The sequence below is a fragment of the Sinocyclocheilus rhinocerous genome, unplaced genomic scaffold (genome assembly GCF_001515625.1).
Source record: "Sinocyclocheilus rhinocerous isolate Xijiao unplaced genomic scaffold, SAMN03320098_v1.1 scaffold453, whole genome shotgun sequence".
In the NCBI taxonomy this organism is placed as follows: domain Eukaryota; kingdom Metazoa; phylum Chordata; class Actinopteri; order Cypriniformes; family Cyprinidae; genus Sinocyclocheilus; species Sinocyclocheilus rhinocerous.
The window spans coordinates 1278710-1293078 of NW_015655565.1; the positions used below are offsets into that span (position 1 = coordinate 1278710).

The window sequence follows — 14369 nt, forward strand, 5'->3', positions numbered from 1 at the left end:
ACTGTTGTGAATTATAGCACAGGAATCTGCTGAAATTGCTTGAAAAGTCACGTCAATTACCCATCTACAATATAAGATAAACTAAATTAATGAAGTGAACAAACAAGGACAAACAGGCATCACAGGAGTATGATTAAAAAAGGGAAAATGGTGAAACAGTAAGTATGACTCACTCTCGTGGCAGTAGGTTCCTGTAAAGCCGAGCTCACAGGTGCAGGTGAAGTTGCCGCCCGGCTGGCTGATACAGCGGCCATGAGGACCACACACATTAGAGTTGATGTGTCTCACACCCCCATCTGAGCTGTTACTCGCCACAGCTATTGTACAGCTGTCAATCACTGGGAATGAGAAAACAAGAGAAGTGGGAATAAGATCAGACGCCTGTTAAGGTGAACTATTGTGCACTACTGTACAAAAGCAGGTCATCTTTGGCTATTGCATCTCGGTCGGCAGCAGAACAGGAAGGGCAGTACCTTGGCAAGGGGTTGTCTTGCAGTGGTCCTTGCGGTTTTCACAGGTCTTGCCCTCGTAGTCTTCAGGACAGGCGCAGTAGAAGTCACCAGGCAGACTGTAGCACAAAGCCTTATTCTGACAGGGGTTCGATTCACAGGGGTTTGGGTGAGACAGACTCTCCACCTTCAAATGAGACAGGGAGCTTGATTTAGTGAATGAGTTAGGCCAGTCCTCTTAAACTATAGGGATAAACAGTCAGGTAAGCTGTGGAAGGCTCCCATAAGCCTACAGCTAAAGGAGACAGCACCATTATACTCACACAAGAGACCAATCAAAACAAACTGTGCAGCTAAATTTAGACATCCTTCCGCTCTTACCGAGCATATTCAGCTGGGACGAGGAACACTTTTGCACATCTAGTTCTCCTTCTACCTCGACTTGGCCTTGTTCTGGTAAATATTCTTAGAAATTAATTTCTAATTCACACAGAAACTCATAATTCTTCTAATTTGTTAACATATTTAATATAAACGTTACATCATTTTATATAATTAAAAAAAAACTTCTATTCTATTCTATGGCTTTAGAAGAGGCTTTTTTGACCATAAGTCATATCACTGGTCTTCAGTCCACAGCAATCTATCATTTTGCAATTGACTTTGCCAATCTGTCTGCGGTAGACTTAGGACATGTTCACTATTTGTTAACTACGGTCTAGGACACAAGCAGATGGATGTCTTTACCCACTGCATCACGTCTCTCGCCATGGGTGCCACATTTTTAAGATGCTGTGTCAAATTCTCTATGGGTCAAGGGTATTATTAAAAAAATAATTTTTATATATTAATGTGTTAAATTGACAGCCTAATACGATATTTTTTAACACTTAAAAAAAAAAAGTTATTTTAAATCAACACTTCACAATATTACTGTTTTATTGTAGATTTTGATCATATATAATATAATATAATATAATATAATAAATAGGAAAAACTCACTACAAACACCTGTTCCAATAATGTTTACTGATTAATGTAGGTTTCTGCAGCTTTCTATTAGCCCCTCGATGTCCCACCTTCCCATTTTTCTCACAAATACATTTCTAGGGAGTTGAACCTTTTTGGAATGTAAACAACCTCTCTAAAGTACACATCTTGTCAGCTGCCATGTAAGGTGTTAGTTTGTTCTATAACACTGTTCTCCCGAGCTCCAAGACTGCTGAATTTATTTTATTAGGGATATACATTGTACTGTATATATACTGGAAGCCGAACGCCTGCACAAAGCACTTATTCACAGGCAGTGATGTAAGAGGAGCATCTGCAAACCAGACTGTATCAAGATACATTAAACTGCTACAGCAGACAGATGTAAGAGATAAACAGCCATCTGTACCAGATCCGAAGAACAAACCCAGTTGGATGTGTTTCAAACAGTGGTATGTTAATAGTCAAAACTGGTCAACATATAATTTTAAAATACTAATCTAAAGCTGATTATCAAAAGGAAACAGATCTTAGAAGATATATAGTGACTTGAGGATTTCATATAGTAGTTTAAGCATTACTGCTTCTAAAAGTTGTAAATCACATATTTTTTCTAATGACATTTAATTCAATTAAAGAGATCTAATCCCATATCAAAACATGTCAGATTCTATGTCAATACTAGATCAAAGCTTTATATATAGCCTCATGTGCATCTGCACTGAAAACAGCCCTTCCAGATCAAAAGCTTCACTATGTATAGTCTCACTTCTCCAAGAGACTGCAGACGGTATGGTCTAATGTGAGCGCATGGCACGCCAGGCATGAATATAACGTGAAAATCAAGGCCTTCTCTTTCCCGGGCTGATTGTGGGCAGGCGGCCAGGAGGCCAAGAGAAGAGTTGCCTCATTCACTACAACTTATTTTTAGCTGAAACTGGCTCAGGACCAGCTTCCAGCACCTCTATGGAAGTCCATCTTTAGCCTGCCTCTAGACTTAAACTGGCTCCAGACCAGCAATGATGGCCACATGAAGAAAAAATACTCCAGCCCTCCACCCAAACCCTGCTCTAGTTACCCTGGCACACCTGTGGCAGAATAGCAGGCTTGATCTGCCTTACACCAAGGCTTTAAACATACATACACGCAACAAGGGGGGTGCCGACCAATTTAGCAGTGCCGAACGAGATTGTGAGCAAAGTATGAATGGTGAAGTGACCATCTGTAGTACTAAATGTCACCAATTAATCAAGACTGAGCCCCTCTGTTTCCATTAAATGTTTATAAACCAACAGATGAATTCGACTAAAAACAAAACAAAAAACAACAAAACAAAACACAAAACACAAAAACAAAAAACATCTGGGCACAAAACAAAAATAAAATAAACCATCATGCTGAACAATACTGACAAAAAGTTCTCTGTAAAAAAGCGGTTTTGCACTACAGCAATGTCTTTAAACAGTATAAACAGTAAAGATTCTCACCTCACAGAGCATTCCTGCATAGTTTGGCGGGCATTCACAAACAAAGCTGTCCAGAATGACATGGCAGTGGCCGCCGTTTTGACAAGGACCACTGGCACATTTGTTCCTTGAGACTTCACAGTGCAAGCCCACAAAACCTGGAGGACACTGACAGTGGTAACCTCCATGAACCAGCTCCTGCACAGACACAAATAATATGACACTAAATATAAATAACACAATTAATTGAGATGCTAAAGTAAACGAAGAATTGTAAAGGCTATACCTTGCATGTTGCTCCATTCTGGCACTGTCCATGGCAGCCATTGAGATCTGCAGTCATGGGCAAAGTAAATGAAGCAATTAATCAATGGCTAAGTGGAGGAAATCAGGACAGCAGTTAGTGACAGCTGAAGACGTGCAATTAACTCAAATTAGATGAGCTCGGTAAGTGCGCTGAGGATGGAAATGTTAGTACAATCAACACAAACGTGAGGTACAACCAATAACCCAGCATGCAACAGTAAATAAAGCCTAAGACAAAATATACAGTGTGCAGAACCCCACAGGATATCAAGTGTCCAAAGAGGAAACCCTGAGTGCCACTATAGTGTATGCTGTTAAAGATGGAGGAAAGGAGAGGAGAGGAGCATGAGGAGATACTGACTGATGTCACAGTTCTGTCCGGCCCATCCTTGAAAGCAGTCACAGTGATATCCACCAATCATGTTTTTGCAAGAGTGAGCATTTACACAAGGCTTCCCCATACACTCATTTGCATCTGTGAAAGTGAGGGAAAGAAAGAATTGGGAGATTTTGTAGACAATTGGTAGATTGGGAGATTGAAAAGAAGGAGATGGGAAGTGTAGAGCAGCAGGAGAGGAGCAGAGAAATCTGAGATCTTGTTGTGTAACCCCACCACCATTAAGCCCATTGAACAGTCTGCTGGCTTGAAACTCTAACAGTCACAACGATGCCAGTCTGCTTGACTTCCTGATCAGTGACTATTACACAGCAAACAAACAAAAAAATAATAATCTAAACATCCTTAAAACAAGATCATTTTACTTAAGATATTAAGACTTGTATTCAAAAGATATATCTTAAATGACCCCACTATAATAATATAATATAATATAATATAATATAATATAATAATTTAACAATTTAAAAAAATGTTTTCTATTTGAATATATTATAAAATGTAATTTAATTCTAGGAAGCAAAGCTGAATTTTCAGCAGCCATTACTCCAGTCTTCACTGTCACATGATCCTTCAGAAATCATTTTGATTTGCTCAAGAAACATTTTTATAATCTATGTTGAAAACTGAATAAAGTAAAAAAAAAAAAAAAAACAGCGTTTATTTAAAAAATAATTATTTTGTAAATGTCTTTACTGATACTTTTGATCAAATTAATGAATACCTTCTGAATATATTATTAATATCTTAAATAAAAATCTTACTGACCCCAAACCTTTGAAGAGTAGTGTATAAATATATAAAACAAAACTTATATATTTAGGTTTTGGAGAATATTCTCTGAAATTTTTTTTTATAAAATTAATCTAGAAAATAAATAGGAAATATACCAAATAAATATCTTCTAAAATGTTATTCTTAAATATATCTTGTTTTAAGGACGTTTAAATATTTTTACTGGAAAACAAGACAAAGTACCAAGATTTTTTTTTTTTTTGCATCGTAAACTAAAGGTCTACTCGTAATCTCCCCTCCTTCTCATCCCTCCTCTATTAGCCTACAGCAGGTGACCAATCAGTTCAGGGGGCTACGACTCTTTTGACTTAGCCATGAAAAAACTAGTGCTTATTAGGTGTTTAAATATTCATCAGGGGCCCCTAGTGAGGTGCGCTTCGCTCCCCTCTGCACCTGTCCTCCTGGAAACACGACTCCCCACCATGCTCCGGCCTGGCTCTTGTGAGTGAAACCCAAGCTGGAGGCTAAGGTTCGAAGCGTAAGATGAGCAGCCCGACTCCTGTTCCCACCCCACGCTTGTTTACAGGTCACAATCCACTTCCTTTCACATTCATCACTTCCACTAACAAGGGCTGCACACCATTGTGAGCAAAAGGATGATAGAAACTGATCTAGTCTTAGAACCAGTTCTAAGGCTGGCCCTCCTTTTTACATATGCATATATAGCTGTCTTACAGTCAACAAGGATCAGATTGCCACTACAAGTTCTTCATGCAGACCAATCAAATCACAAGTCTTGCTTTGCCTAAAACACATGCAGGCTTGCAAACTGCATGCAATTTAGATCTAACACACCATATTCAACCATTCAAATACATAATGGACCATATTTTTCAACAAATGGCAATGCAAAAATGAATAAAATGGCATGAGTGGATGGTCCAATGAACAGTGCGTGTATTAAAAACTCAAATGTGCCGGAATGCTCTAGTTCAAAACACAACTGCAATACAGGAGGATCTCAATCTTACCGATTTGACACGTCTTCCCAACCCACTGAGGAGGGCAGACACACTCAAAGCCATTTTCCAGGTCAATACATGTTCCGCCTTGCGCACACGGGCTGGAGGCACATTCATCCATGTCTGCAACATCAACACAAAATCATGTTACATTCCGCAGATATGAAAAACACACCTGAAATGGTGCTTGAAAATAACATGCTGAGAGACAGTTTGCATAAAAAAGCTATTACAGGAGTTACATCCCATAATATTATGGAATGTTTTCAGTTTCATGCATATAAACATTCAAACTGGGCAATTTTACACCCAGCATGTGTGTCCAGGCTATTCACCGCCCACCACACACACACACACACACACATACATACGCATGCTAGAGAAAGGATCAGTTACATTGACTAAAAATGATTCAAAGTAGGGCAAGGCATTATGATGTATACAGTGCAATGGAAATGTGTCAACATGTCAGCTTTATTGTTTATATATTGTGACACATTCACAGAATTAAAAAGAAAATCCAACACCAAGCAGAAAACTATAGCATGCACTCCAATATCAATAAATGTGAACAATTTAGATGATGCATTGCTTCCTGTGTCATCAAGGTAAGTCCCAATTTTTGGTGAAATAATAAACAATTCAAATGATGTACATTCACACAAATGCAAGTATAGGGTTATTTCACAATAGCGTCACATATCCAGTCATATTTTTCACATATTATTGTTTTTAACAACTTGTTACTCTACATAATGTGAAGCTGTGTTTATCTATGCTTTGCATCATTCAAAAAAAATTATGCAATAATATAATATAATATAGGCGATTAAACGGCTATGGAGAAAGGGCAGGGGAGAGTGTCAGTGTGTTCATCAGAGAGAGCAAAGGCTGTTCTTTATGCAAGACAGTAACGCGATTAGTTTGATATAATCCAGTTCGCCAGATTAGCTGCTATTAGAGCACAACTCGTTACAGTTTTAATATGAGCACAAAGGCACAAAGAACTGAGTAGCAGCAATTTGAAATTTGAAAGAAAATAGGAGGAAACAAAAACAAGAGAAATTCCTCCCTCCTTTCTTCTCGCTTTAGTCTTATACATATATTGTGGTGAATGGGGTGGAGAGGGCTGTGTAAAAGGGTCAGACAGGCAAGTGAAGAGGGAAGAGGTGGGGGGGAAAAACCTTTATGGGCGAAATGGTGGGGGGGGGATGTCCAAATTCCAGCAGGGGACCCTGTTGTTGCTATGACGAAGGAAACACAGCCCCATATGTGTGGTGGATGAGACTGAGGAGGTTGGATGTGGAGGGAGCGATGAAGAGTGTGAGAAATACCAAACATTAAAACACTGGGAATCCTGGATGTGAGAAACACATTTGCAGCCGATCAAATATGAGCTCTGTGGTGCTAAAGTGGGATGCTTTGTGGAACAGGAGGGGTGGAGAAGGAAGGGCGACCCATGACACACTGCGTTCTCAATTTGTGAAGCCAAATGCTGGTTCAAAGTGCAGACAGATTATGCAAATCCCCGTCTCAGTGATGGGTATCACCAGGCTCTAATCCGGGACCCGTAAGAGCTCAAGCTATGCTCGCCATGCGATGGGACCCCGCTGTGCTGCCAAGATACAAGACCGGCTTCCCTTGCCATATACCTGACACATCCAAGCATGACAAGCATCCAAGCAGCACACTGGCCTCAGCATCTGGACACATGTTGGGGAGGGGACGGGTGTCTGTGCTCCAGTGTAGGTCTGTAACTAGGTCTCCAGACTGAACAGATTGAGCCTGGAAACAGTCAGACAGGAAGGTGCACTAAAGGTTTACGCACCTTTAGCACAAGTGGGTCCCTCCCAGCCTGGTGGACACTGGCACTCAAATCCTGTTGGGACTTCGTGACATGTTCCTCCGTTCGCACAGGGGTTGGAAACACACGCATGTTCAGCTGCAAAAACACAACAATGCGTCATAAATATAGACAGAAAATACACTGATAAAACACCATAACTGACTTTATGATGATCTATGATCTATCTATCCATCCATCCATCCATCCAATTATTTATTTATCAATCTATCCATTAATCAATTTATAAATCAATCCATTTATCCATCCATTTACCAATCTATCCATTTATCCATACATTCATATATCTATTAGTCCATTAATTTATCATTCCATCTATCATTTTTCCATCCATGCAACCATCCATCCATCCTTCAATCAATTTATCAATCAATCTATCCATCTATTTTCCATCCATCCATCCATTCATCCACCCTTTTATCAGTCTATCCATTTTTCCATTTATCAATCCATTTATCAATTAATCCATCCATCCCAACATCCATCGTTTTTTCTGTTCATCCACCCATCCATCCATCCATTCACATTCCTATATCCATCTTTTTTCTATTCCTTCCATCCATCCATCAATCCATCCAATTTTCCATCTAATTATCCATTTATCTATCTGTTTATCAATTTATAAATCAATCCATTTATCCATCCATCTATTCATCCATCCATTGTTTTTTCTGTTCATCCACCCATCCAGCCATCCATTCACATTCCTATATCCATCTTTTTTCTATTCCTTGCATCCATCCATCAATCCATCCAATTTTCCATCTAATTATCCATTTATCTATCTGTTTATCAATTTATAAATCAATCCATTTATCCATCCATCTATTCATTTATCCATGCATTCATTTATCCATTTATTAGTCCATCCATTTATCAATCTACCATTTTTCCATCCACGCATCCATTTATCTATTCATCCATCTATCCATCCATCCTTCTATCCATTTATCAATCAACCTATCCTCTATTTATTATCCATCCATCCCAACATCAGTCTATCCATTTTTCATTTATCAATCCATCCATTTATAAATTAGTCCATCCATCCACCTCAACACCACCCATTCAACCCAACATCCATCTATTATTTTTTCTATTCATCCACCCATATATCGTTTTCTATTCATCCATCCATTCATCCATCGTTTTTTCTATTCATCCATGCATTCGTCAATCATTTTTTCTATTCATCCATCCATATATCCATCGTTTTTCTATTCATCCATCCATTCATCCATTGTTTTTTCTATTCATCTATCCATCCATAATTTTTTCTATTCATCCATCCATACATGCATAGTTTTTCTATTCATCCATCCATCTACACATCATATAATTAATTGTTCCGTGTACACTGTAGCTCTTTTATTTACTGAATCCTCTATCCATCTCGTACCTATCTCACAGTTCTTGCCAGAGTACCCTTCAGGACAGGCACAGTTATATTCATCAGGTTCAGAGTTCATGCAGGTCCCGCCGTTGACGCAGGGATGGTGCGTGCCGCAGTAGTTCAGATCTGTAAAGACACATAAAATAATAATGAACTGGGGTACTACTTGGGGAACTACTAAGTCCATGGGGAAAGCAATACTAACCCTATTCAGATTTTTCTTAAGCCTGCTAACATTTGCTCTTTGAATGAAAACAGTTGGCAGAAACTATTGCTGGGCTCCCAGCAGGCCTTGTAAGGCCAGGCTGTGCACATGAAAGTTGGTAAATAAATAAAGAGAACTGTAGGCACCTCTCAGCTGCTTCTCATTCCTAACCACCTTCCAGGACACATGCTGACCAAAAGATCAGATATCCGAGTGCCACTCCAATCACAACCACAATATCCAGAGTGTATTTGTGCGTGCGTTGTCACATGATGCACAGCCTGTGCTAACATTGCAGCCAACAAATCAGCTCAGTGTAAGATGCTGTAATTCTATTTAACACCACAATATGAATTTGATGCCCTGGCACCTCCGTGGCTGGATGTTCACAGGCTTAACGTATTCATTCTGATTTACTACTGACCAATTTATGGGTCAATTCCAGGTTGACCTCAATTTTTCGAAACCTAACTAGGTCAACGCTTCAGTATCAGCGTGTTGGATGCATTTAGGACCCTTACCTTTATCGCAGAGGAGGCCGCCCCAGTTCTTCTCACAAGTGCACTGCCAGGGGATGATACATGTCCCATGCAAGCAGCCGGGGTACGGCAGACACTCGTCACAGAACTGGCCCTGCCAGCCGTAGTTGCACCTGAAAACCACATAAGGGTGTTAACACTTAAAGGACTGAACCACCATGACATCTTAATGACAGACAGGAACAAACATACAGCTGCACGTCACTGCGCTGACACCTAATCTTAGGACAAGGCGACATTCTGGGCGACAAAGGTTAAGAACACTTTCACGACACACACAGACGCGTACTCCCCCCCTCGAGTGGTCCGGTCGCAGCTCGGGGGTGCAGACGGGGTTAACTAATCATTGGTTTATAGCAGCACTCCGCTATTCCAAGGCCAGTGGTGCGCTCTCTCCGTCCCCACCACACCCCTCACCCAGCTGTCTTGTCATTTCTGAGCAGGCTATTTTAAGACAGCTCTCCTGCAGAGGAGGTACGGCCTAACTCCAGCTGCCGAGTGGAGAGACGCTGTCTGTATATCTCGACCTCAGTGCCTCGGAGAGAGAAGTCCTAACACTTATTAGCCTTACAAATAAGTACAGTGGTGGTACCATGGAACAGTGATAGAAATACTACAGTACTCTGAGAAACAGACAGCACTGAATGATTATCTTATGAATTTACCATGGCACTCCCAGTAATATGTTTATATATTAATATTTTCATGGTAACACTTGGTTTTCAAGGGTAACACTTACAAAAAGTTCAATTTGCAATAGGTATCATAAACTAACAATCAACACTACATTTACAGCATTTATTAATCTTGGGTAGTGTTAATTTCTACATTTTAAATAAGACTTTTTTTTTATATTAAAAATGTTTTTAAATATTCAAATTAACATACTAAACTAACCTGAATTAAAATAAATTAACAACGGCAATAGTAGATTTATAAATTAACCTAGATTAATAAATGCTGTAAACAATACATCAATTTGAATATCAAAAATGTTCATATTTGACATTAATATGCATATTATTAGTTAAAGTTAACATGTAGAAATTAATACTACCCAAGATTTATAAATGCTATAAATGTATTGTTTGTTTGTTAATGACGAATGCACTAAATGTTAAAAAATGTAAGTTTTATTTTTAAAAGTTTTATTTTTATCAGTTTAATATTCTAACAATTAGCATTTGCATTTTTTTCTCCATTTATCTAAAGGTGATATCAATGCATTAATAAAAAATACAAATAAATAAATAAATAAATCGGGACCACAATGCCTCACATCAGCTCACAACAACTCCAAAAGCATTTAAGGTGAAAAGCAATGGTGTTTACTTAACTAAATAAGGCAAATGTGCTCTTCGAGGAGGTGGGCAAAGTGGATTTGGCCACTGCATACACACCTGGCACATTCTCTGCATGGAGGCCTTGATCCAAATCCACTTATAACATCTCCAATGAGGTCTCTGAAATAGCCCCCCAGATCTGTGCCCAAGGGGCAGGCCAGAGGCTGGATTACTTACACCAGAGCACACACAGCTTTGCGCTGCCCAGTAACAACCTTACTAGTATTCAGGGGTGTGAAGTAATGAATTACAAATACTCACGTTACAGTAATTAAGTAGTTTTTATCAGTAATTGTACTTTTTTGAGTGGTTTAAAAATTGTGTACTTTTACTTTTACTTGAGTACATTTTAAGTGATGTATCGGTACTTTTACTCTGCTATTTTTGCCACGTTTGGTAAATTCCCACTCACTTATGAGACGCGCGATCTGCGCTGCCTCGTCTCTCTCTCACGTGCGTTCTGCAGCAGTCACTTGGATAAGTCGTTGTTGCTTGTTGAACTTGTTGACTTTTGATGAGTTGAGCGCGTGATGCGCGCTGTGAAAACGTTTTTTTAAAAATCCATTTTATACAATCTGCCTTCATTTAGCAAGTGCACTCGCGCATAAACAATTTTCAAGTTCAACACTTTTTGTTCCGTTCAGTTGTGGTGAACCCTGCCTGTGCACGGGGGCGTTCAGCTCTGCCGAGCACTGCCAAACATAAGCTTGCTCACTAACTCAGAGAAAGAGAAAGTTGCATTGCATTTACTTGATGTGTCAGGACATGTCCATTACAACCATAAAAACACCTTAAACTTAAATCACAAGTGCATTTACGTGTCATTTAGTTTCACATTTGATACACAGCATGGGTTCGCAGTGGCTCTACAAAGTATTAGTATACTTAAAGGGGTTTATGATCCAAACATACTGGACCCAATTGTGTAGACAAAAAACAATATTCAAAATATATTTTTTCGTGTTCTGTAGAGGAAAGTTAATACAGGTTTGGAAAGATGTGAGGGTGAGTAAATTGTGACAATTTTCATTTTTGTGGTAAACTGTGAATTATGCTAGATCTTTACAGTTACTTTTACCAAAGTCCCTTTAAGGCAAGTCATGTCACTCGGCGGCCATCTTTGAAACGCCTCTCGGGCATGCAAGTGCAGCTCGTATCACTTTGTATGGGGAAACATCAAATTCTCCCAAACTGTTCACTAAGCTTACGATTAAATTTCATACCAATGAAATCTGACATCAACGGTGTCATAAATGTTGTTTCTTTTGCTCAAATAGCGTTATAAAAAGCTTATTTCTCAGGCTAGATCAGCCAGTACGCAGTGTCTCAGAACGCTGACTGTTTCTATAGAAACCGGGACTTCTAATGGCAGCTGCAGTGACGCGCTGACTTTACCGATTAGCGATTGGCTCTTTCATTTAGAAGGCGGAGCTTCCCACGATTGATCGGCCATGTTCAGCGTTGCATTTTTTCCCCCATTCAAAACTATACGAGTGACACGTCTTAGGTATTCTATAGTTCTTTGCTTTTACCCAATTGTTTCTTAGGACGTATAAAAAAAAATCTGCTAAAATGGTTATTTAAAAAAGGGCAAAAACTAAACAAACAAACCAAACTGAAATCAAAACAAAACAAATCTACTGGACTGAGTTACTACACTTTTGGCAAAAATGTCCCAACACTTTTCTACTGGTTAATTTTCTGTGGCAACCTCAGTCCTCTAGTCTCCACCTCCTTCCTTCCAAGGACTATCAAGCTAGTGACGGCAGGGAAGCGAGTCACCACATCCTGCAGGGGAGTGAGGCTTCCCAAATACTCAAACTCTGAAATAACACATTGGCCTCTGTTTCCTAGCCCCGGTTCCAGAAACTCTTTCTTCCAGGCCATCAAGAAACTTGGGTACATGATGTCCTCAAGCATGTTTTTGGCCCCAGCGTCCCCTGAAACGTTACTCCTGGCCTTTCTGATGCCTGAGGAAGAAAATATCCATGTCCTTCTTAAACCGCTCAGGTCTCAGAGTAGGTAAAGGAGGGCAGAAGAATGAGGGCAGGTATCTGTGCTCAGTAGTCGTAAGGACTAGAAAACTGAAGTGTGATGGGTCCTTAAGTGTCTGAATGATTTGTTGTCAAAAGATTCCAGTATGTCATCATCGTCTAGAGTGACTTCCTGGTTTAGACACCTCTGGATCTACTCATTCCCTGCTCTTAGACACAGTGAGGTTGTAGGTGGCATGAGCAAAAAGGCTTTCCACATGCCAAAGACTAGGAGCTTTTCCTATGGCAAAGGAAGAAGGCAGAGCTAAGCTACAGGAAGAGAACGAGAGGAGAATGCGATGTGGGACGGTGAGGTGGATTTCACGCTGAGCTCCAACACAGGAAGCATCTGAATTTCCTGTGACAGTAAGAGCAAAATACCAACATTTGACATAATTATCGTATGATGATAATGTCCAAAACACAAGGTATGCTGGGACACTGCTTTGGGCAACTTTCCAAAAAGTCCAATTCAAACTAGATTTTAAGTTTATAAAGAAAATGTAGAGTTTGCCTTTGCAAAACACACCATGTGTGTGACTAGGGTGTTATGATACAGGACTCGCAAAATCGCTAGCCCGACGTCCCGGGGCTATTGTGTTTTCCAGTCGGGCTACCAAAATGTATCACCACTCTGCCCAACGGCTATCTTAAATGCAGATCTCCCGCGGGCCCTTAAAAACTGTGAGATACAACTCCAAGTGAGTTGGATCAAACTTAAGGCCATAAAAAGTTTTAAATATGTTAAATGGTATAAGAAATGTCTTAATTATAATTTCAAGAGGTCTTACAGTTGGGGACGGAAAGACAAGCGTCGCGATACGGCTGGATTAAACTTCAAAAGGCAATGATGTCATTGAATAAATATGAGCGCTGCACGTTTCAAGTCAAAACGCGGCGCGGATGTCTTTATTTGAATGTATCTGAAGGGAACCGACTGTCCTCAGAAACGTGTCGTTGGCATTTTAATGTCATTTTACCTATAATTCCTGATAAAGCAGCGTTAATGAGCGTGGAGCCGCTTTGTGTACACAGCCGTTACCGGGGAAACCGCAATATTTCAGCGCTCCTAAAGCGCCACCTTGTGGCAGAGAATGAATTTGAATTTCCAATAAACTTTTCTTGCTGTTTATGGTCAGATCAATGCAAATATCAACTCATGTTTTTACGCAGCAAACACATGAAGTTGTAAATGAGAAAGAAGATAATGTGCCTTCTAAAAATCTAAACAATTAAGACAGTAATATTTATAGCCAATGTTTTAAATTAACAATTTATATCCTTGATTTATCCCTTTTCATAAAAATGGTCTAAAGGCCGAAATGCTGTTGTATAAGATTTTTGTTTATGTGAAAACCTGTATCTGAACTGTAAATCATGTAATTTTATGGCTCAGCACTGTATGTTATCACAGACATTGTCCAACCCCACTCATATTGTGTTAATTTTACTTGTGCAGCTCTTAAAATGGGTCATAAATTGCCTTACATTTATTTAAAAAAATTCTGCAGATTACCCTGTAAATAGTGAAATAAAATTCCTTCTAGGGTTGTGCCGATAAGACGATAGTCTTTGTCGATAGTCAAGACGATATTAGGCTCATTCTCCTATTAATGTATTAAATAAT

General features: G+C 39.4%; 1 protein-coding gene across 2 annotated transcripts in view; it reads right to left on the reverse strand.

Annotated features, from left to right (window-relative positions):
• jag2b (jagged canonical Notch ligand 2b) overlaps window positions 1-14369 on the reverse strand; it is a 54714-nt gene that overhangs the window by 10326 nt on the left and 30019 nt on the right. The window contains exons 6-14 of one of the 2 annotated variants that reach the window (XM_016525459.1): window positions 9349-9479; window positions 8629-8748; window positions 7194-7307; window positions 5375-5488; window positions 3573-3686; window positions 3192-3238; window positions 2927-3103; window positions 474-636; window positions 174-338 (exon numbers count right to left, since the gene is read on the reverse strand). In XM_016525459.1, the coding sequence (XP_016380945.1) occupies window positions 174-338; window positions 474-636; window positions 2927-3103; window positions 3192-3238; window positions 3573-3686; window positions 5375-5488; window positions 7194-7307; window positions 8629-8748; window positions 9349-9479 (1145 nt within the window). The remainder of the gene's footprint in view (window positions 1-173; window positions 339-473; window positions 637-2926; window positions 3104-3191; window positions 3239-3572; window positions 3687-5374; window positions 5489-7193; window positions 7308-8628; window positions 8749-9348; window positions 9480-14369) is intronic. The other variant, XM_016525460.1, reaches the window with a different exon arrangement.